General features: G+C 40.5%; 2 protein-coding genes across 11 annotated transcripts in view; one reads left to right on the top strand and one right to left on the bottom strand.

Annotated features, from left to right (window-relative positions):
• SIK2 (salt inducible kinase 2) overlaps positions 1-2,875 on the top strand; it is a 120,726-nt gene extending 117,851 nt beyond the window's left edge. For both annotated transcript variants that reach the window (XM_081265896.1, XM_081265897.1), the window contains one exon: positions 652-2,875. In XM_081265896.1, the coding sequence (XP_081122022.1) occupies positions 652-664 (13 nt within the window). In that variant the 3' untranslated portion in view covers positions 665-2,875. The remainder of the gene's footprint in view (positions 1-651) is intronic.
• PPP2R1B (protein phosphatase 2 scaffold subunit Abeta) overlaps positions 1-24,215 on the bottom strand; it is a gene marked incomplete at its 3' end in the record, with an annotated part of 33,823 nt that overhangs the window by 400 nt on the left and 9,208 nt on the right. For 2 of the 9 annotated variants that reach the window (XM_081265931.1, XM_081265935.1), the window contains 7 exons: positions 22,857-23,030; positions 19,379-19,439; positions 15,054-15,208; positions 14,532-14,674; positions 13,874-13,965; positions 9,371-9,492; positions 724-803 (listed from right to left, as the gene is read on the bottom strand). In XM_081265931.1, coding sequence (XP_081122057.1) covers positions 724-803; positions 9,371-9,492; positions 13,874-13,965; positions 14,532-14,674; positions 15,054-15,208; positions 19,379-19,439; positions 22,857-23,030 — 827 coding nt within the window. Of the gene's footprint in view, positions 1-647; positions 824-9,370; positions 9,493-13,245; positions 13,432-13,873; positions 13,966-14,531; positions 14,675-15,053; positions 15,209-19,378; positions 19,440-22,856; positions 23,031-24,215 lie in introns of those variants that run through there. The other 7 variants (XM_081265933.1, XM_081265936.1, XM_081265930.1 and 4 more) reach the window with 5 other exon arrangements.

Below are 24,215 nucleotides of genomic sequence, written 5' to 3'. Positions count from 1 at the left end.
TTCCTGTCAGACTTTTGTCTCCTAGGAAAGAAAAAATCCTTCCTCAGAAATCAAGAATTCCCAAGTGTTTAAATCATGTCCTGGTGTTGGGGAGGCAGGACTGAAGTCAGCCCTTGCCTTTTGTGCTTTGTTCTGACTCGAGTGATGGGGGCTCTGCACTGCTACGGGGAGCCCCTATGGAGTAATGCCCTCCACCCTGCCCTGACCTCTTCCTCCTCCCCCCTTGCACTGGGTGTTGTTCTACCTAAGGCAGGGAACTCATGAAGACCTCTGCCTAGTTGTTAGAATTGGGAAGGAGGACATGTTCTCAGCTGGAGAGTGATTAGGTAATAAGCCAGAAGCTACGGCAAAGTGAAAAATAGCAGCTTCCAGTGGCAGTTGGCCAGTTGGTCAAGCTGTTCCCATGCCCACACACATGCCAGGTATGAGCATGAGAACAGCCTCTGATTAGGAGTGGACTGCTCAGCACCCAGGACACAGTAGGTGCTGCCTCCTTTGCGGGGTTCTCCAACCTCTGGGCAACCTCTCTGCAGTGTATTGGGATCAGCTTTTTCTGTTCTGGATTACACTTAAAAACCTATATAAGCTCCCTATATTGGTTTAAAGAAAATTCATACTCTAGGTAACATTTTCACATTCCTCCCCCTTTAGAGACAATACATAGTGTCACTTGACAACATTGGTCCCAGTGAGCAGCTGCGGAATCCCTGTGCCGGGACTGACCTTTGCTGCATTTGTACCCCACACTGGGCTGCCTCTACTGCCTCCTCGGAAGCCACCCAAGCCGCTCGGTCTCTTTGTGCCTAGACATCAAAGGTAAAAACTGGAGAACAGGTAGTAAGTTGGAGTCATGTACAGGCAGGGATATTTGATCATTTTGTTGCTTCTGGAAATTTTTTTTACAGAACTTATTATCTTCAGAGTGAATTTGTGGAAGACAAAAGCAGTATCACCTATCTGCCTCTGTTTTTAAACTGGACAAAACATTTTAAAAAGTATATATTTTATATATATATATATCTCCCCCTTAAGCTTCTATAGTCTGTCCTCCCCGGCCTGTGACACAGGCAAATGACTTTGAGACTCCAGAGCTTTTTTTGTCTGCCCTCGAAGGTGGCTGGGTGGACAAGGCAGTGGCCTTTTGGGGCCTCTTTGGCCCTAGAGTCTCTGGTCTTCAATACCCTCTCACATATTTGTTCTACTGGGTTTTTTTCCAATTAAGTAAACCTGGCTGACTTCTAACAGACTCCCAGCCATCCTAGTTGCACCACCATCTTATGTTCACATATTATCTGGGTGGATTTCAACACATTTGGCAGATGGGACATATACGGTTGCATATATTGAGACAGAGAGCAGCACTGCTGCCCAGGGACAATCAGTGATAGTTTTGATGATCCCTACCCAAATATTCAGTTTGCCTGTCCAAAAGGAGCACTCACTTCTGTTTTTAACTTACCAAGCATTTTCAAGTCATCTCTTATAATCCTCACAACAATTCTATGAAATTGATTGGGGAGGTACTATCCCAGCTGAGGAAACCAAAGCTCTCTGAGTGTGTATGTGACTTATCTGAGGTCACAGAATTCTAGTTAAGTGGAGGAGCCAGTACATGCACTTACTTCTCGAAGGCTTCTCTTTCCCCTCCTCAGTAGTACCTGATTATTTTTAAAAGCAAACAGCTATATAAACCCATTGTAGCCAAGCACCGGATGAACGTAACATTGTCCCCACAGCTGCACTCTCCACTGGACAGCTGCCTGGCTTTGGGAGAGAGGTGCCCTTCAGCAGCTGTCCAGGTGTCCTGCACTGGTCCAGGCTGAGGCAGACAAAACCCACAAACTGACCATCCCCTCAGTGCCCATTAAACTACAGAAATTTAGGGTCACATCAAAGACCCTACCTTTTCCAAGTTACACACACACAGTGATTCCCTGTGGAAGTATGATGGAAGGACACACCCTTGATTGCCAAGGGGCCAAGTTGCAGGGCATCAGCCCACCACTGCTGCAGGTCACTCATTCAAGCCCAGGGAAGGGGGCTACTCAGAGAAGAATCACAAACTCCACTGTTACCTGAAGAAGGGCGTAATGTTCTTTACAGTGAAATCCAGTCAATTTGTGCTTATTAGACACTTTTAGGATTAAAAAACAGTAACATGCTTTGAATGAATACTTTGACTTTTCAGAGCCAAAGAGGGTGGGTAACAGGGAGCTTTAAAAATAGAATTACAAAACAACATCCTGGAAAAATATGACCCCAGATGGAAAAATGTTACATTAGCAAATACAGATAGCTGGGACTTGCCGCTGGCTGGGTGATGCCTCTCTTTCAAGATTTGCTCAGACAAGAGAATTCAAGTGGTACCTTCCCTCTACTGAGGGTGAAAGAAATCTGCCTTCACCAAAATCTCTGAAGGGGAAAGAAGCAGAGAGAAAACAGAGGTTGGCTTCTCTTTAGGGACTGCAATTTAAGAAATAAAAGTAATAGAAGTATTTGCACTTTCTAGAAAGGGCAAGATTATTTGCTTATTTCTGAAGGGAGAAGGTTGGTCTTGATGGATGTGTGGTCTGTGAAAGAATTACTTTTGATAAAGTTAATTGTAGTTATTTTTTCTGTGTGCTGTTTTTTAATTACTAAGAAAATTTGGTGAGTTAATAGCTTTGGTATTTTGAGTGCAAATCATAATAGCTCCAATGTGAAAAAAAATCAAAGTGTAACATGTCAATGTTAGAAAATTGCCTAAAATGCAGTTTAATAAATGATCTTTGTACCAAACGGTAATTTAAATGGGGTAATTTTCTGCAAGGAAAATGTACTGTTTTTATGTTCCCAACCCTCTTGAATTAAAATAAAAACAACTTGTTTTCTAAGAGCCTGGCTGATATGAATGTGAGACTAATGAGATTGGTCTCTACCTCATGGGGCTTTGGATGGAATTTTAAAAGTGTGTGGAAGGTGGTTGTGTTCTCTAAGCTCTGGTGCTCATTTCAGGCTTCAGAAAAGGACAGTGGATAATATGTTCTCATTGACGTCAGCAGGGTAAATAATACCTTGCTCTGAATCGCCTGAGTACACGTTCGCCACCGTGGATCGCTGACGGAAGCGCTGCTAACTGCAGCCTGCACACGGACAGGGCCCCGCTGGGCCTAATTAATGCTCCTTGATTTAGAGTCTCAGGACAAAGCCCATCAACCCACGTAGTCTGGGCCAGTGCCTTCTGCTACAGTAGGAGGAGGGAGTCAGGCACATGGGGATGTTGTCAGGGGCTGTCCAGCTCCTCCAGAACAGGCAAGGCTGCAAAGCCAGTGGTGGGACAGAGGGGGGAGGTGCTCCAAGCTGCCAGGAAAGTCAGCAAGACACTGCTATTGAGTCACAATGTCACTTCTGCTCTGAAGTCTGCCAAAGGCCCACATTGCCAATTCACACACACCATGGACTCCTCAGTCCACTATCCTTTGAGACCCAACTGTGCCCTCAGGGTGCTAGAGAATCCATTTGTCAAGCTGTTCTCATGAGTTCTGGACTTTGTGTGGTGCCAGACCCTGAGTGAAAGGGCAGGATTAAACCCTGCTTTCTGGCAGCAAGTTCAACTGGAGATTTGGTTTCACTCAAGCTGTCCCAAAAGCCCATGTTATATAGAACCAAGGGAGTTCCCAAACAAGAATTGTCACTGGCTGACTGCAGTATTGGACACAGAGGGTTGCAGCAGGCAGAGGCCGCACAGCACAGGGCTGAAGGAGCCAAGTCCCCTCCTTGGGTTGCAAGGCCTAGCACTGCTCTCGGGCGCTCATTTCCTGTCTTCAAAATGGCTCTTACCCCTTGATTACTGGAGAATTCAGTATCACTGTTTATTTTATTTTTTTTTTTTTATTTTTTAAGGAAAGCACTAAGTTTTAGTAACTGTGTTTTGCAAACTTTCCCCTTTTCACCAAATTTCTCCATCATTTTTAATGTGTTGCCAAAAGCAACCCCAGTGCCCTAGGGTATAGGCAATAACAGACTTGCCAGCAGACACTGGCCAGAGACGCTCAGCAGCCAGTCAGGTCCCCACACCCCACACTTTTCCAACCATCCTTCACTTCGGTGGCCTTTGTGAGGTGAAGGCTTCATGCAGCAGAGAAGAGTGGACCAGCTCAGCTCCAGCTCTAGGCCCTCTGCCTGGATGAACTTAGGTACAGAAGAGGCTGGCAGTGCCCACACCTCCAAAGTCCTCTGTCACCACACAGTAGGAGTGAACAGACCCAAGGTTCTATTCTTGGCTAATTGCTCCTTTCTGCCTAATTTTTTAATTGAAGCATCATAGATCCTATTAACATGATGAGAAATCTTTGGACTCTCTTCCCAGAAAGACACCTTCATAGACATATACTAGAGATACACAATTTCCAGGGAAGAGCTGGTTCCTGAATCCCACCCATGAACCAAGGTTAAGAACCCCTGACTTAGCCTCCAGGCTTTCCTGAGTTCTTACAAGGACCCTCCATGTTAAGAGGTTCTAATCCTTCCCTGGGTAGATCCAGGTAAGGAGGAGCCACCTGCTCTGCCTCCAAGGACACTGTGGGAAGCAGTTCTGGGCTTTGCACACCAAAATTTTTTTTTAATATGTTTTGGTTATCGATGGACCTCCACTTCATTTATTTATATGTGGTCCTGAGACTTGAACCCAGTGCCTCACACATGCTAGGCAAGTGCTCTATCACTGAGCCACAACCCCAGCCCTGTACACTAAATCTTGAGTGCTATGTGGCTATAAAAGAAATGGACTTGCTCAGATAGTAGCTGCTCCACCCTGGGAGCTGAAGAGAGAGCATGGCTCAGCCCTCAAATCTTGACTTCAAAGGTTGAGCAGCTGTCAAGAAGTGGAACGTTATGCATGGATTATCTTGGGCAATGGCCATGAATAGGTAATTGACCTGAGTGGTTGGATGCTCACCTCACACCTCAGACAAGGAGCCAACACTGGCACACCTGCCTCTACCCAGATGTACTACTTGGATCTCAAATCTGAGAGGCTGAACCTGAAGTCAGGCAGAGTGAGGAACTTGCTGTGTCTCTAGCCACAGGTCTTTCTAACAAGCCTTCTGCTACAGATGTCCCATTCCACCACTGTGGCTGAATTCCTCTGCACTTGGTTGCAAATGCCCATAGGCTGCACTGACCCTTTCCTCTGTGTCTGTCTGCAAGGCTTTCCTAAGAATGACTGACTCAGACTGGCCTGAAATTGACCAAGAGAGGCTCCAAGTCTGGGTACAACAAGAAAGGTGCCTGGAGGGGAGGAGGGAAGACACTGCACATGGGAAGCAGGCTTCCCTTGGAGCCAGGCCTCAGAGCTGGCTGGACAGAAAGTTCAGAAAATTTGGCCCAAAGAAAATGAGACACTAGGGATTCAGCCTCTCCACGGGAGAGTTGAGTCACTCTCCCCATCAGATAGACAAGAGTTTTTCTGACTTGCTCTCCTCTACATCATTCCTCAAGATGGAATAATGGGGCCTAAGATGCCCTAAAGGGATGCCTGGACAATTGGTGATGGGATAGGACACAACTGAATTGAGAAAAAGCCACCAAGGTCTTTCCTTGAAATAAACAATGCAAAGGACTTTCAGTTCAGTCTCGCCTGTTTTTGGTCTGGGACCCAGTGGAATATAGAGAAACCCAAATGTCTTAATAAGTTCCCTATGCCAGCAAAGTGAAGACCAAGCGTCAGGCAGGCAGTCAGGGGGTCCCAGGGATGAAAGGCAGAGCAATGAGCAAGACTGGGAAAGGGACCAAGCCTTCCAACCTTCAGAGCAGCCACCCTGCCAGAAAGGCACTCCAGGTAGGGTGGAGTCTACCCCTTCTCTGCCAGGGACAAGAACCTCTGACCCACTCCTCAGCCCCTGGCACTGCTCCCAGTCCTGCCACTAATCTGGGCAAATCATTTTAAAGACTCATTTCCAATGGTAATGTTCAACGAACATAGACTATTCTCCAAGTTTATTGTGAGATTCAAACTCGGCCTGGCATGGCACAGCCCTCTAACATGAGAGCATCCATACAACTCCACCAACTCCCCTTGAGAGCTAGTTACAGCATTCACTTTACCTGTCTTGCTTTAACTCTTGAATGTCCCAATTCCAGACTAGAAAATGGCTGCTTGGTGCCTGTGAAATCTCTCATCAGATTTAAGAAAAGTGCCCTTTTCTGAGCACTTGCTCTAGGATTTGATTCCTTAAAATGAGTTCTGAGCTGCAGAACATAACAGCATAAGCCATCCCTGAGACCTATATCCCATCTAGAAGGCCTTTTTCATCCCTCCGAATGGAGAGGGATTGGAAGACCCAGGGGACTCTTCCTGTGCACAGACAGTCCTTAAGCCCCCACAGTGGTAAAGACCCAGAAAGGAGGCCAGAGCCTAAGGTAACAGCTTCTGCTGGCCCTCTGACCTACTTCTGACCTCTAGGTGACTTTTGGGATCCAAACACCCTAGCTGGAGGGCTTCTGGGGGTGATGGTATCAGACATCCCTGGGCTTTGGTCTTAAGACTGGACTCCTGTAGTCTTTGGGTTCAAGATAATTAATCCTCTGGCCAAAGGTTGGGCCCTTGAGCTCCTACCTCAGGCATCTACATCTGGGCTCCTTAGAATTTGACACCCTCAGGGAGCAATTACACACCCCAGCCCTCAATCTAAGGTATGAGCCAGATTCCTGAGAGGCAGAATGGCCCCCACTTCAGGCTAACTAAAACAGCTTTGTTCATTAGGTTTAGATCTCAGGAAAAAAAAAAGAGAGAGAGACAGATGCCGGAAGTTACAGGCCAGAGACAGACCCCAGGGACCCAAGTGACTCTCTGAGTCTGGGAAAATTGGAAAAACAGAAAAGCAGAACCAAGGGTAGAAGCAAGGGATACAGAAGGTGCAGCCTTAGCGGAGACCCAAGGTACAGGGACTGGGTTCTGGTCAATGAACAGGACACACTGTCTAGAGAAGAAAAGGAAGAGGAGGGTGGATCCCGTAAACCAGTGTCTGCACCCATTATTTATGGATGCTTCACTTGATTTGAGTATCCAAACCTAGGCTCAGCACGGAGACTGAATGTCCCTCACAGCTGCTCCTTCCTGCAATAACAAGACTGACATCACTGTTGTCAGGGTAATGGTGTTTTGATTAAAATCATGTGACAGCTACTTCAGATTCAATAAACAAATCCCCTGTTAACCCTTGCCTGAAAGGCCCGCCAGCAGTACTATCATCAGAAAACAACTTGCAAACCATCCAAGAGAGTAGCTGAGCTGACCTTAAGGAGGCAGGGTGTGGGAGGTGGCCCACACTGCTCCCTGGCAGGTCCTGCATGAGGGATATATAACATCGAGTGTACAGAAGGCTCTGTAGACTTCAAAAGTCCATCTCCAAGGCACTGTGGAGGCACCCTTCAAGAGGACCCAGATCTCAACCCATGAGATCCCTTTTGGACCAAGCAGCATGCACAACCCTGGGATGTCAAATGGTTCCCTCGGGACCATGAGGCCAAAAACTGAGGACAGTTCCTAGGGCTGTAAAAACTGGATTTTCATTCTTACCCCACTGAATCTGGGGCAGATGCAGTGTGTTTGCTGTGCACCAGAGACAGTAAGGAGTTAAGAACAATTTCTGGTTTGCAATTGGATGACTTCCTGGATCACTCACTTGGCTGCTGGCCCCTGACATGCAGGCCTCTGCCTGGCAACAGCCAATTCCCTTTCCAACTTACCCTCATTTTCTTTAAATGAAACAAATATAGGGAAGGCTCCCCAAGTCAAGGGACAAATTTTTCTGGGTTTAATGAACTGCAGCCCAGAGGCCTAGCACAGCTAGCCTCTAGGGGAAAGTTCATGACCATCTGAAACAAATGGCAAAACCTAGTCCTAGGCTGTTGAATAAGATTTGGTCAAGTGCTTGGCAAGATGCTATAGTTACCCAGGAGGGAGGAATGCAGCTAATGCTGTCCTCAGCTTCTGAGCCCCCTTCAGAGCTGAGCAAGTCAGCCACGGCAGGAGGCATCTCAATGATCAGCACTCTTCAGGTACATACTCTGTGTTTAATGGCATGGCCAGGTACCCCTGAATTTGTACAAAAACATCTCCTTTTCTTCCTAAGAAGTTTTTGGTTTAGGCCTAAGAAAATATAATGGTTATTCTCACTCATTCAGCCAAAGTCTCTCCCTTAAGTTATATGAAGTGAACATAAAGATGCAAAGGGCTGGCCACCTCAGATGTCTGTCAGGGCCCAGGAATTGAGGAGGCTGTGAGCAACAGTCATTCAACACTTCCTCTTACCAGGCAATCACTGCAGAAGGCCCAGGGCTGCCTGAACTATAGGTAGCCTGACAGCTCAGGCTTGGGGAAAAGAGTATGCAACCCCACAGGAAGGCAAGTACACTGGCTGCTGTTCAGGACTTGGAGAACAGAAAGAATAATTTCCAAGACCTCGGTTCACATAAAATGAAAAGCCATGGAGATTTAAAAGGCATCCCCCCACCTCCTGTACAGGGGTTTAAACCCAGGGCCTCTACCACTGAACTGCATCCCTTACCCTTATCATTTTTTAAGACAGGGTCTAACTAAATTGCCCAGCCTGGCCTCAAACTTGTAATCCTCTTGCCTCAGCCTCCTAAGTAGCTGGGATTACAAGCAGGTACCACTGCATCTGGCTAAAAAACAAACTTGGTAGAATTTTCACCAAGCAAACCAATTAGGGTGTGAAAATGCCAAATTCTTCCCAGCAAACTAAATGCAACTTGACATCAGCACAGAGCAGCTAAGCCCCACTGTGCTCCTTTCTTGAATATATTTGTGAGTCAAATTGCCCTTCTTCTGAACAGCCCTGGGGCCATGGCCAACACCACCTTCAGCTGGAAATCTGAACCCTTCTACAAGCAGTGGCATCAAATGGAGCTTGTAAAATATTGAGATTGGTATACCAAAAAAAAACTTGACAGAGATGATTTTTATTTTAAAAGAAAATGACTACCCACGAGGAATTGTGAAAAATAATTTTCTAGTCTCTGAGCAAACAGGCTGGAAACAGCCTATTTCTACAAGCAACTCTTCACCAGTTCACCTTTGTCCTCTGCATGGGTCTTGCCATTTCTGAATAGGGGGAGACAATAGGTCTCAAGCTGCAGGAGTGACAGAGCTCTGGAAAGTGAGGCCCCCACCTCCAAACACATTTCCAGAAGAGAGCAGCAGGCTTAAAAAATGTATATACTCTTTTGGCCTTTAAAAACAGCTATCTCCCCAGGGCAGAGTATGAGGTATTGCCTCTGCCCATCTTGATCCAACCAGGCCACACACACCAGCTGCCCTAAGCCCTAAGTGGGCAGGACTCTGGCCCCAGGTTTCTGGGGCACTTACCTTCCCAGTGTCCTCTCCAAGCACTCTGGGTCTCAGGAAATGGTTCTTGTCAGCCCCAGGGGCGCTGGGCTCTTCACTGTCCTTCACAGGAAAATCTAGCTTCCTCAGCCTTTGTGCCACCACTAGAGATAGACAGCAGCACTGTGACTGTCCCTGACCAGGGCACATCCCTCCCAAACCCACCTGCACTTCCCAGCCAGGATGCTCTCAGCTGCTCCAGTACTGCAATGGGAAGCCCAACAATCTATGAGGATATGGGCCCCTGTGCAGAAAAAGCCAGCTCACCCCAGAACCTTAAAGTGCCTCCCCCTCAGAAATCTTCACCATTGGGTTTAGGGCACCAGCTGGGGGTTCCTCACACCTTGGCTATACAGCCTACAGAACTCTGAACAAAGAGAAAAGACCTGACTCCTTTCAGAACTGATAATATCAGTTTAAGACAACTCTGGAGAAAGAAATGACTTGGCTTTTCTACCCAGTGAGTAATTAAACTTCATCCTCCAGATTTCCATCTCAATTGAACATTATGTAATTTCCTAGAAACAGCAGCCCTGTGGAGGCACACAGGGAATTGGAAGACTATTCTAGGTACAGAAAAGGACTGGAGACGTGTGAGAGAATAGGAGAGAGGAGCAAAGAACTGGATGGATCAAAGGAAAGCAATCACTTCATCTGCTAAATTAAGAACACTCGGTCTCCTTCACCATGCTATATCTAGGTTTTAAGGTTAAGTACCAAGAGAAAGCAAAATGTCTGAGGAATTTCAGGAAAAGGTGAGAGGAAAGGACAAGCACCCAACTGGTTTGGCCACCCTACCCAGGCATCCCTGGGAGAATGGAAACAATGTAATTTTTATAGGAAAGTACCAGACTTTCAGCTCAGTAACAACAGTGGTTAAACACTGCAACAAGAAAGCCTTGAGACAGTGTAACCTTGGACCAGGGATGACATGTCTATTTCCCCTGGAGGTCTATGCAAGCACCCTGAATGCTTGCACAAGGCAGCTCAAAAGCTGTTGTCTCTGCTGATCCAGACAGTTGTCCAACAAAGACCCCAGCACTACCACCACAGTCCTGTGTTACAGTACCCAAGTGATGGTATTTCTGTGAGCTGAAGTCTGCCCTTTATTTCATCAAAGCCTCATTCAAAACCACACATTAATCTGTTTACTCTTTTGAAACAAGATGCATCTTCATATTCCTATCTTTTTGGCAGCACAGAAAAACAAGATCTGATCTCTTAAGCCCATGAGGGGTAAAACCCACACAAATTATAGAAACACCAAGGTGTTTCTCCATTATTGATGAGACATTTTTATTGGCATCAATGTATGTTGTGTATGTCTTGGCTTTCCTTTCCTGGAAAACCAAACAATATAAACTGCCTAGGATGAAAAGCAACAGCAATGTATGTTTAAGGCAATCAGTCAAATCCAAAAGGAATTACTGCCTAAGCTGTGGAACTGGAAAAGGGCCACATAAAGCTTGTTTCCTAAGAGTAGAAAACCTTAGATTTTGTCAGTGGGAAAATGAGACGGTCGTCAAGTACCTTTGATGACTTTGTTCCACGCATGCAACACAGAGGAGACTTTATAAATTCATTCATTGAACACATTTTTATTGAGCACCCACTATATATACCAGACACTGATCCAGTCACTGGTGATAACAGAAGACAAAACAGACAAAAACCCTGCCCTCATAGAGCTCCTTTCATTCCAGTGAAATCAAGATGGGAAAACTAATCCTGTCTGGGTGCAATGGAACACACCTGTAGTTCCAGCACTTGGGAGGCTGAGAAGGAAGAATCCCTTGAGTCCAGGAGTTTAAGACCAATCTGGTCAACATTGGGGGGAAAAAAAAAAAAAGTTAATCCGTGGAGAAAATGACCAAGTTATTGGCCAAAGAACAATTATTCTAAAGAATAAATTCTTTTAAATTCAAACGGATTTCCTATTGTTTAAGTCAAAAAGAAACAATGAAGTCCCTAAGGGACCACCTAAAAAGAGAGACTCTGTTTTGCTCCATGGCCCACATTTCAGAAAGTAAGAACTCGCAGTGTAGAGGAGAAAGATTATGTCCAGGGCTCTCCAGAGGGAGCCACAAGGTCATTTTAAAAGTCTACCCCAAACCAATGGCATTTCCAACCAAAGAGTAAAGCAGAGAATGGTTTCAGTGCAAATTTGTTTCAAGAATCATATGTGGAATTAAATAAAGAGGAACATAACCTGTAGGTAATAAAACAAATAAGATCCATGAAACTAAAATTAAAATGTTTATAACGTAACAGTTTACAATATTAAAACGTGAATGCAGAAAAAGATTTTTGCTTAGGAAAATATTTAATCCATGACACAAGAACACATAAAATGGAATCTTGTTATAAGGTCACTTGGCAGTATAAAATGCAGACAGATAATTTCTGATATAAATTCTGTTCTGTTTTCCTAAGGTAAGATAATTTGAAAATATTCAGTCAAAATTGGTTTCATGTAATAGTTATAAAGTACAAAATTTTATAGTTCTTGGGTCTTCACAAAACAGAACAGGGCTCACAAGATTTAAAAGAGCTTGTGAATGAAATCAACAATTCAAAAAGCAAAACTAGAAATACCAAACTACTATAGCAAGATGCACTCAGAGAAAAATAAGTTACAGTAAAACCTCAGTAACTAAAACTTATTAGAGACAAAGTAAGTTTGATTAGGTGAAAAATGTAAATAAATTTACTAGAAAAATATTTAAATTCTCCATGAAACATAAATGTATATATTTCAAGGACAAAAAGTATATTGAATTTATCTGTGTGTGACCTATCAGAGATCCTATGGAAGGTATGTGATATAACTGAAAAGAGTGACTGATTGGTAACTGGCATGTCAATTGGTAAATGGGTGTTTTCTAAAGAGAGCTTTAAAACTGTTTAAGTAGTTCAAACAAGTTTCCTTCCATACTATGAATTTGTTCAGCAAATACTTCTTCAGCTTAACCCATTATCTTCAACTCTAGAATGAATTAATAAGGCTTTACTGTAAAAGTAGAAAAACAAACATTTCAAAAAAGATTCTAGAATCACCCACACCAAAAAAATTAGCAATGAAACTTCAGTTTGGAAAGCTACTATAGACAAAGAATGGGATGCTAATACTGCTGGAAGCAGAACCAGGTAAAGAGCAGGAAATCCACACAGTATCATAGTAGTGGTTCCTACACTAATTTGAAAGACAAAACTGTAATCTTAAAATCAAACAGTAGAACCACTGCTTATTAGGAGGCACTAAAGTTAGTTTCTCAGGAAAGAGAAAAATCTTTCAAGGCAGTCACAGTGGTGAGCTGTTGAAATTGTTAAGTTTCAACATCACGTTAGCAGCAAGATACATCCACACTAGGTTTCTAAATGACATGATTACAGTCAAAATCAAGGAAATAAAAATCAAAACAACCAAATACATTAACCCTGAGCCTCCACATTCCCCTTTCATGTAAGACATTGATGCAGACCATCATAATCTAGGAAAATGTGGCTTTTACTACATTCAAATTTCAATCTATCTCCCAATAGAGAGTTTGTAAATTATTCTAAACCATGTACATTTAACTTAGAAAGGTGGAGGGTATACACATATATGTAAACACTAAAAGAATCACTCCACTTCATGTCTGAATCCAAACCCATCCAGCCTTTTTCCAGAATATTTAAAGTGGCTGGGGCCTGATTCAACATGAGATGCAGAAGCCCAGATTTGGGGGGAGGGGGGAGACGGGGACACAACAACAGTAGACAATCAAGAGATGACTATATAGAGTATCAGGAATTGGTCAATAAGAATAGCTTAAATAATTATCTCAACAAAGAGATGAGTGAAAAAACAATCCCATTCATCTTTAGAAAAAAGTCACTGAAATTTGATTTCTTCTAAGTTGCTGCCATTTGCTTGGATGAGATCTTGAAGGTTTTCCATTTTTTTCTCCACCCAGTTTAAGGACACATTGACTAGAAATATGTGATAAGAATTTAGTAAAGGCTTTTCCCTCCTGTTCCTCATTATGCCAATGCAAGAACTGGAAAATTCCAAACAAAATCAGGTTAGTGGTACAGAAAGTTCATGAACAATCTACCTATATGAAGGTTAAGCATGCAACAATGATCCCAATGCATGAAACTAATATCCCACTATGGTCAGTTTCTTTACTCTTACAGTCTAATCAGGAGTTAAACTTTAAAGACTAATTAAAAGTCCAAACTAAAACTATTCTTGCCAATAAGAATCATAATCCTACCAAATCCTAGATGTGGAACTGGAAAAATGGATTGCTCACTTAGGAGAGAGTGGCAGGCCAAGAAGTTTCTAACCAAAGAAGGGCCCCAGCATTCCAGGAGCTCAGCACCCTCCCTCTTTGCCAACATGCTTATTACCCTTCCCACTTTCCACCCCTCACCCAATAGAAATTAATTCCTCATTAATAAAAGTGTAAGCTTCAAAGCAGAAAATAAAATACATACCACTTATAGCTTCCTGTGCAAAATATTTGACATCCATGTCTTCATCCTGACCTAACTTCTGTAATACTGGCTTAACTTCTCCCTGCAAAGCACTAAAATTTAAAAGTATTATCTGTGAAAGGCAGTCTAGTGGGCCAGAGAAATCCTTTATTATGCATATGCTCCATAGTAATTTTTTTTCCTCTGAAGTCTAAAATTAATTTTTATTTATTTATTTATTTATTTTTTTTGGTGGTACTGGGAATTGACCCAGTCTACCACTGAGCTACATCTCTAGTCCTTCCCCCCACACTCCCCATAAACAGGGTCTTGCTAAGTTGCCTAGGCTGGCCTCAAACTTGCCTTCTTGCCTCATTCTCTCCAGTATGTGCCACTGTGCCTGGCTAAAACAAAAACTATTTTAAAACACTTATAAACTTGACAAATACACTAAATAATATCTAAAGAAGTTCTCAGCAAAATTAGCTTTGGACAATGATCTACACATATACTAAGCTTAAATACAAAAGTCAGAGTAGACATCCTCAAATGGTTAATTATTTTCTTTAAACAAACTCATATCCTAGGTAAAGTGAAAATAACTTAATTTCAGCTATTATTACCTACTAGGTAAAAGTTAAAATGTACGTTTAAAACAAGAATAGCACTAAAATCTTACTTGGTATCAAGAATTGGTCCAATTTTTTGTAGCGATTTGGCCACATTGAAACGAACATTTGCTACTTGATCTCCTGCCATTTTTAATACGATGGGCAACATTTGCTTAGTGGTTATTTCCTGACCACATGCTTCAGACAGTGCCTAGAAAAATAAATAAATGGCATACTTAAAACACTTAAAAAAAAATCTAGTGAAACAAATTAATATTTAATAAGAAAGTTACTGACCAACAAAAAAATACTTCTAGTTTCAGCATCTAAATGAGGAACACAAGGTAGCATTCAAAGAATCAGAGAACTAGACCAGAATTTACAACTAAGTTGCAACTATTAAAAAACTACTATAAATTTTAACATTAATTTTAAAGTCAACATTTTCTCTCATTTTCTAACTGTCCAAATTTAATCATGGTAAAAAACATATTCCAAATAGAAGACAGTACATATCAGAATTCAGAAATATATTTGTGAATAATTGCTTTCATGCCTGAGTTGATTAGTAATAGCTACATAATACTTACATTAATGCAGAATAAAGTGGTCATTCTATGCAAGTAATTAGGATCATTCGCCATTACTAACACTTTAGGAACGATGGTATTTTGGGCCCATTCTGTACCAAACTTCTGAACTAATTTCATGAGGTTGTTGGTAGCAGCTTCTCGAATGGCATATACTGCAAACAAATTGTCAGTCCTTACTTTTTTTTTTTCTTAATAACCTTATTTACTTACATCAACATCAAACATGAGCCAAAACCAAAACCTCTCTACAAACAATACCCCAAATATACTCATACCACAATGATAAGCACTATGGGCCACAAGTCATACTGATTTGCTATTACAGTTTCAAAATGTATATATTCAAGGAAAAGGGAAGCCAGAAGCTCATGAGATGCATCATAAATTAATTAACAAATACAAGTGTCTATAAGGAGCTATGAGCTACAGAAAGAATACATCAGAAGGCTGGGGATGTAGCTTAGTTGGTAGAGTGCCTGCCTCGTGTGCACAAGGCCCTGGGTTCAATCCCCAACACCACCAAAAAAAAAAAAAAAAGAATACACCAGATCAAAGATCACATACTCTTATCAGAGAAAGGAAAGCTAAGGCAATCCAAGAAGTCACAAAGCATGAGACTGATTTCAGTGAAGTATGGTACTGTGTAGTAAAGACTGTAAGGACTATAGGGTTTAGAGAGGAGTGAACAGGGAAGTCTGAGACAGCTTCAGGAAAAGAGAGAGGCACTATACTGGGGCTGTGAAGATTAGGGAGGATTTGTGTAAACAGAAGAGCAGTAGAATTCCAGAAAAGGGAGGGCGGGGGAAGTACCCAGGGCACAAAGGAAAAAACCCCAATCTCTGAGACTGAGTTTAGACAGTTAAGAATGGGCCCAGAACTTCCGAAAGCTAAATTTACTCTTGATAAACCAGATGACCAATGTAGTATTTTAGCAAGATTATCCAGAGTGGCAAAAAAAGCTGAGAGTACAAGGACATCAAGTAGAAAACTGTAGAGGTCACTGTGGTCATCTATACAAGAGCAAATAAAAATTTAAGATCAACTTGCTTCTTTTCCAATAAAAAGGTTTAGGGTCAGACAAGAAGTCAAATATCTTCTGACAAATATGCCTACTTTAAAATCTAATGACCACCTAAAAAATCATTTCTTGAACACATAATCATAAATTTAGATCATCTAGGTCTGAGATACTACCTTCTCACAATTAGTTGGTATATGCAGCCACAAAGATAAACCTCTGTGTCACTTCATTTCACAGGTCTGCTAAGACTCAAAATTTGAGTTTAGATAACAAATCAAGAGTAGTAGGTAGTGATTCCTTATTCTCTTTCTGTCTCCAGGCCCAATCTTCAAGGTAGGATATGAATGGCTAACCAAGCCACAGCCCTGAGCACAGATAATTTATACAGGCCTCCAGAGAAGAATATGGAACTTTTCCAAAGTCCATAGATCCTTCTAGGCAATGATGTTGAAACAAGCAAGACAGAATATGCAAATCACTATACAATTTCTTACCAATGCTTAAACTGACCAAAGACTCTGGGAGAAGCAATTTATCAAGAACATTCAGAAATACATAGGAGCAAGCTCAAGTCAACCTTTTTACACAAAAAATATTCTTTCCTGTAATATCCAGTCTTTTAAGCCCAAACCCCTCCTATGCCCTTTCCTCTAAGGTGGAGCTAACTAGAACATCTACTTCTCCTCTAATTCCTGTTTTTTAACGTATTTTGAGATTTTTCTCATCACAATGCCATTACCATAGGAAGGGATCACACTGCCAGAGTAACAAGAAACCAAGCACACAAGTACTCAGCCCTGACTAACGCCTTAACTGCCGTCAACTCTACTTGGCCAGTTCTTATGTTCTACTATGTTCTTATTTTTTCTTGATTTTGTTGACAGAAGAATGCAAACCATTCCATAATTCTGTTTTCTCCCCTTGTCTGCTCTTTCTTGCTCTCTTTCCCCTTAAGGTACAGCTGATCAGTAGCGTTTCTTCATATGTCTAATTCAATCTATGCTCACCAACATTGATTCTTTTTTTCCTTTCTCCTATAAAAAATATAATTTTCCTTATAAGTCCCTCCCTCTGATCAATAGTGACCACTTAACCATAGGAACATTGCTTAATCACACTTTTTTTTTCTTAAAGTTCTCTGGATTTTCCACAATATTCTTTTAATAATTTAATAACCAGGAAAAATGTTTTTAAAAATCTAGATGATCAGTGATCACTACATAATACTTATCTAAAATGCAAAAGCAAAGTTTTTCTTCAAGTTATAAAACACACTAAAAATTCTAAAATGAAATGCAAAAGCAAAAGAACAGAAAACTCTTGTGATTACCAGTAACTCACAGAACAATTTCAGAATGGCCATATCACTGGTTCAAAGAATGCTTACGTCCCCACTTTGGTATTCTGCTACAGGAAAATAAACAAGGGTCTCTCCAGCTCCCAAATTGGAAGAAAAAAAAAAAAAAACCCAAAATGAGAAAGAAAAGCTGAATTATATACAGGTACAAGCCTACATAGAATATGTGTCAAAAAATCTGATTCTTGCCAAACGTACTAGCACACACCTATAATCCCAGTGGCTCAGGAGGCTGAAGCAGAGGATGATAAGTCCAAAGCCAGCAACTTAGCAAGCTCCCTAACTTAGAGACTTTCTCTCTAAATAAATATGAAAAAGGGCTGAGGATCTGGATCAGTGGTTAAGTGCCTCTGGGTTCAATCCCTAGTACAAAAAAAAAAAAAAAAATTGATTCCTCATGGAATACTTAAAAAATTGTCTTAATCTAGAATGCCAGCTTTCAAAGGAAGTATAGAATGATCGGCTGGGACACACCATTCCCACTAATAAAAAAATATTTATCAGAAATAATATAAACACTTTAAAGTTTTAAAGAAAACAGGAATTACTTTCCTATAATTTGCAAAATTTAAGTTTTATTTTAAAAGAAAAAAAACAGGCCATCTAAAGAAAACTTTAGAGAAAAAAAGTATTCATCATCTATATATACATATATATGTGTGTACATATATATGTGTGTGTGTGTGTGTGTGTGTATGTGCCCTTACAGATTGTCACATATTTTTAACACCCTTCCTTTTTTTTCCCATAACTTTTAGCCATATGATCTCCCATATGATACAAATATGCAATTAACAAAACCAGCTACCTGTGGTATCCTCATTCCTCCCAAATAAATACACAGCACTCACAGATAAACTCAATACAGATATAAAGCATATATAGAACACTGCATAACTGATACAGAATGCTTATAATGTCCACCAAAATACAGAACCAAAGCTCACAGGACAATGTCACATAAGCACTCAACAGCATTCACCAAATCAGGTTTAAAGCCACAACAAAGTGGCCAAAAATGGATATGGAACCTAGGTGGCACACAGATTATATCTGCTACCCACTGCTACCTAGCAGACAAGAAGATATGTACATATACATCTACTTGAGACCTCACCAAAAGTCAGCTACTCATTCCTCTATTTTGTCTAACTTGCTCTGAGCTCTCCCTCTCTTAGCATCATAGCAGTATCAGCCAAAGAGCAAACAGGAAACCTTCCTTTCACCCAAAAGAGAAATCCAAGCTCTCTCTATCCCAGGGAACAGGTAATGTCTCCCAGTCCTAAGAATTCTGTACTATAGCATCCTATCATGTATCTCCTTCTCTATATGTTACCTCAGAAAAATCAAGTAGTCATTTCTTCCCACCCAGGTCTTCCATCTGATTTCAATCCCTGTCTAACCTATAGTTGCTGAATGGCAGCATGGCAAGCAGAAGACCCTAGGATACGAAAGGAGTAAGTATATACACAAGAGTCTAAAGATGACACAATCAGATGAGTAAGAAATACAGCAAAGAGCCAGGCACAGTGACACACACCTGTAATCCTTGTGGCTAGGGAGGCAGAGGCAGAAGAATTACGAGTTTGAGACGAGACCCTGTCTCATAATAAAAAAATAAAAAGAGATAGGGATCTGGCTCAGTGGTTAAATGCCTTTGGGTTCAATCCCTAGTACAAAAGGGGGAAAAAAATAGGGCAAAGAAACTGTTTAATGGAAAAAATAAAGGTAAGATAGAAAAAAAAAAAAAAAGTAAAAATGTCACATTTGTATTCTGAGAAAGCTAAAAGGAATTTAATCAAAGACTTTCTTCACCACTACATTGTTAAGACAAAATTCTTGGTCAGAGCAGGATTCCTTTCTAAAGCAAAGTATGTGAACCTGAATGGGATATATGCAAAATCCTAGAATTACCATAATAATGTTTTTAACTTGTCTACTCACCATGATCCACAAGCCAGGCCATACATAAAGAATTCAGCTTCTCATCAAAAAATTCCACACCCTATGGATACAGAAGATTCCATTAACACACATCTCTGAAGTTTAGAAATTAAGATGTTCTATTATAAAGATTACCTGAATGATTTAAAATACAAAAACAAAACTTGTTTTCCAATAAGCTGAATTCATGAAACCACCATAAAAAGAAAACCATGGAATTTACTAACTATAAATCTATTTTACTGGATAAAAATTATAAGAGAAGCATAAGTGAGATGGTACAGGCTTGCTAAACAGGAGAGAAGAGAGTGTTCAGAGGCCAGACACTATACTAGAGAACAGTAGGAAGAATGCAATGTAGATAGTCTATGAAGCAAAATTCATTTGTAAAAAATAAATTACCCAGGAAAATATCTGTCAATATAACTCTTACTTGTCTTCCCTTTTTGGTTAATACAACCAATTCTAGGAATTGGCTATCCTCAATTAAAGTGACTATTTCTGGGATGATGGGAGAAAGTACTGGAGAGAAAATAAAGCAGGAACAAGAATAGAAGGCTCCAGCGTGAAGTCTCAAGTAGAACCATGCTGGCTTTCCCATCCCTGCTCCTCTTATTAATGGGGCCACCTCAATACAGGCTGGGGAAAAGCTTTAGGAGCTGATTTACACAGACCTCTTGCCCTGGCTTCATACCACATGGGTAAGCACTATAATATGTACTTTACTGGTGATTACCTTCTGAGGTCTACATGTTTAAACTTGGTTTTTTGAAATTCCTAAATGAAAATTCTAGGAATGAAATTCCTGACCAGTGATGAAATAGTTTAAATAAAGAGATGTAATTTAAAAGTTCTGGAAACAGTGATTGATTTTGAAAGATTCTGGCAGACACTAAGATTACCATAAAAGTTCTCAAAAGTTCTTCATTGTGTACAACTAGAAGAGTGAAGAAATTTTTAATTTCAGGTAGAGGATTTTCCTTCAGTCTTAATTTAATTAACTTTTATTTCCTGGTATTTGTGCTTTAACTTTATATTTACTCACTATGGTCTATAAGCCGGACTATGTCAGTCTTGAGAGAATTTTATGAATTGACTAAATGATTTTTAAAAATCTTTACACAAAAAGAAAAATTAAGAACAATATACATAATAACAAAAGATTGAAATTGTTAAACAAAACATCCATGACTGACTGACGTATGTCACTCTGCCAGACAGGCATCATTAGTCTTACTTCTATACTGTTCTGTACAGTTAGCAGCCCTTAGAGACTGCAAGTCTAGGGGAAGCAGGGGTTTAAAGAAATGGCACTAAAATTCAACCTCCTTCCTTCAGTTTTTAGCAAACCCATTAGCTGCTTTCCACCCTGGAGAATGATCCATGACAGTCACTAGCAAAGAACAGAAAACGCCCCTCAGCATTTGGAAGGAATAGTGGAAAAGGGTGACGGAAGTATCTCACCCTATCAGATATGCTGACATGTGCTGGGCACAGTGCCACATACCTATAATTCCAGCAACTCCTGCTAAGGCAGGAGGATTGCAAATTTGAGGCCAACCTCAGCAATTTAGGGAGACCCTAAGCAACTTAGCAGGACCCTCTTTCAACAAAATAAAAAGGACTGAGGATGGAACTCAGTGGCAAAGCACCCCTGGGTTCAATCCCCAGTACCAAAATAATTTTTTTTTTTTTTAATATGGGTACCAGGTATTGAACTCAGGGGCATTCAACCACTGAGCCACATCACCAGTCCTATTTTGTATTTTATTTAGAGACAGGGTCTCACTAAGTTTAAACACCTCACTTTTGCTGAGGCTGGCTCTCTGAACTGCTATCCTCCTGCCTCAGTCTCCTAGCCACTGGGTGGCATGTGCCACCATGCCCAGCCAAAAAATTTTTTTAAAAGATATGCTGATTACTACAGTGACATAGCCACATCAATGTTTACAATAGCCAAACTATGGAACCAACCTAGATGCCCTTCAACAGATAAATGGATACAGAAAATGTGGTATATATACACAATGGAATATTACTCAGCCTTAAGTAAGAATGCAATTATGGCATTTGCAGGTAAAAGGATGGAGCTGGAGAATATTGTGCTAAGCAAAATAAGCCAATCCCCAAAAACAAAGGCCAAATGTTTTCTCTGATATGTGGATGCTAATTCAATAAGGGGGTGGGGACTACGGAAGAATTGAGGTACTTTGGATAAGACAGAGAGGAGTGAAGGGAGGGGAGGGGAAATGGGAGTAGGAAGAATAGGATGAAGCAGACATTACCCTATGTACATATATGATTACAGGAAGTGTGATTCTACATCATGTACAACTAGAAGAGTGAGAAGTTGTACTCAATTTATATATGATGTGTCAAAATTTGCATTCTACTGCCATGTATAACTAATTAGAACAAATTTTTTAAAAAAGATATGCTGATATCTTTGTCATCCAATCAAAAGAGGGACACTTCAAATTTTATAAAATAAGATGCATGTCCATAAACTACATGTACCAAAATCAGCAATACAAATTCAGTGGTCTAAGAAAAGAATAAACCCCATACATTGGGATCTGAAAATAATGGAAATAGGACTGGGGAAGTATAAACTGGTCTAATGTCAGCAGAACAGGGACATATATCATGAGTTTTCTCAAGCTTATTTATTCAACAGTCGACAAATGTTAAGAGCCTAATGAATTACAAGCATTACAGCAGCCACTAAAAATGAAGCACCAGAGCCCCTGCCCTAAAAATAGATCATTTTCTCCTCAACTAGATTTTAATAGTTATAATACACTGTAATAAATGCTACCAACACAAGTAAGAATATATCAAACTTAGAATTGTCTAGAGCACCTACTGAAGAAGAAAAAAAGCAATATGGCTATAAAGTCCAGCTTTGACATTTTGATTACAGTAATATCAGATTAAAACTAATCATGAAATTCAAACAAAAATAGATAATATGATAATATAGGCTTTGGCCAAAATAACTAGCATTACAAACTTTTCTATGTGGTGGTGATTCCTTAGCTCCCTTTAATCAGAACAGAAAAGTGGTTCTTAGGGGTATTTTTCTTGGTAAATAGACAAACAGGGAAGCTGCCTTGAACAAAGTCAAGCTGACTTATCTTGAAATCACATTTCCCTTTTCTTTTCTGTTCATTAGTCCTTATGTCATACAGGTATTAAATATGACAAAATTTGTATATACACCAAGAAATTTATTATATCCTTCTATAGCTTTGCTTTTAGATAGCAGCAAAGTGAAATGTGTTTCTATAATACCTTTTTTATTAGAAGCTAATACAATAATGAAAACAAAAGAACATCCTATAAGCAACAAGAACCAGATTACACTCTCATGCATCTAAATGAACAGAATCAGATAGGCCTTTAGGGCCTTCTACTTACCATAGTTAATCTCTATTATTTAATGCTACCATCTGGTTCATGAAGCACATATACTCACCAGCTGGCCTGCCAGCAGTGGCATATACTCAATGATGGCCAACCGGACCCGCCACTTGGCATCTTCAGCCAGTTCCACTATGGCAGGAAGGAGAGACTGAGAGAGCTGACGGATTCCAATCACTTCATTTACACAATCCAAATTGGAGATGATATTCAAACGAACTTCAGGACACTATATAAATACATAAGTCCCCAAAAACCACATAAAAACATTAAGTCTTCTGTCTTAAGTTCTACTGTCATAATGTAAAAACTACTAAAGCAAATTTTAAAATTATAAAGTACTGAATCAAATGAAAAAAATGTATAGGGGTAGGGTTGTAGCTCAGTAGCAAAGCACTTGCCTACCATGAATAAGGCCATTGGCTTCATCCCCAATATCATGAGGAGTGTGGGGGATAGACTGAAAAGAAATACTAAATACTGAGTACACAAATAATTCAAGACACATAAATGCAACTGATCTGAACCAGAACTTTCTATGAAAAATCCATAAAATGATAAAGAATACAGGTTCTAGAATTAAATTAAATATATTCAAATCTCAGATCCGCCGTTGCTGAAAAACCTGAGGCAAGTTATTTGAAGATCACTGGCCCTCAGTTTCCTCTATAAAATAGGAATATTATTAAGATTATAAGAGGGCTGGGGATGTGGCTCAAGCGGTAGCGCACTCGCCTGGCATGCGTGCAGCCCATGTTCAATCCTCAGCACCACATACAAACAAAGATGTTGTGTCTGCCGAAAACTAAAAAATAAATATTAAAAAATTCTCTCTCTCTCTCTCTCTCTCTCTCTCTCTCTAAAAAAAAAGATTATAATAATCTCATAATACTGTGAGGATTACATGTAATAAAACAGGATCATACCTGGCACATATTAATTACTTAATAAATGTTAGTTATCGTTACAATTTCTGATACTGTAAAATTAAATAAAACATTTTAAATCAAAGATATATTAACCTAAAGAAACCATTTTAAGAGATCCCTGTCCCCATTTCCTGAATAATCTGTAACCCCAGATCCCAACAGCTTTAAAATAAGTTATATAGCCAGGCTCTATGATGTACACCTATACTCCCAGCTACTCAGGAGACTAAGATAGGAGGATAGCCAAGTTCAAAACTAGACTGGGGGACTGGGGCTATAACTCAATGGTAAAGCACTTGCCTCACATGTGTGAGGCACTGGGTTCGATTCTCAGCACCACATATAAATAAATAAATAAAGTTCCATCAATTACTAAACAAATATTAAAAAAAAAAAAAAAAAACCCACTGGGAAACTTAGCAAGACTGTCTCAAAATAAAAAGGACCTGAGGTGTGTATCTTGATGTGCCCCTGAGTTCAATCTC

This window comes from Spermophilus citellus (assembly GCF_964194105.1).
Source record: "Spermophilus citellus genome assembly, chromosome: 2".
Taxonomy (NCBI): domain Eukaryota; kingdom Metazoa; phylum Chordata; class Mammalia; order Rodentia; family Sciuridae; genus Spermophilus; species Spermophilus citellus.
This window is presented reverse-complemented; position numbering and strand designations above follow the sequence as displayed.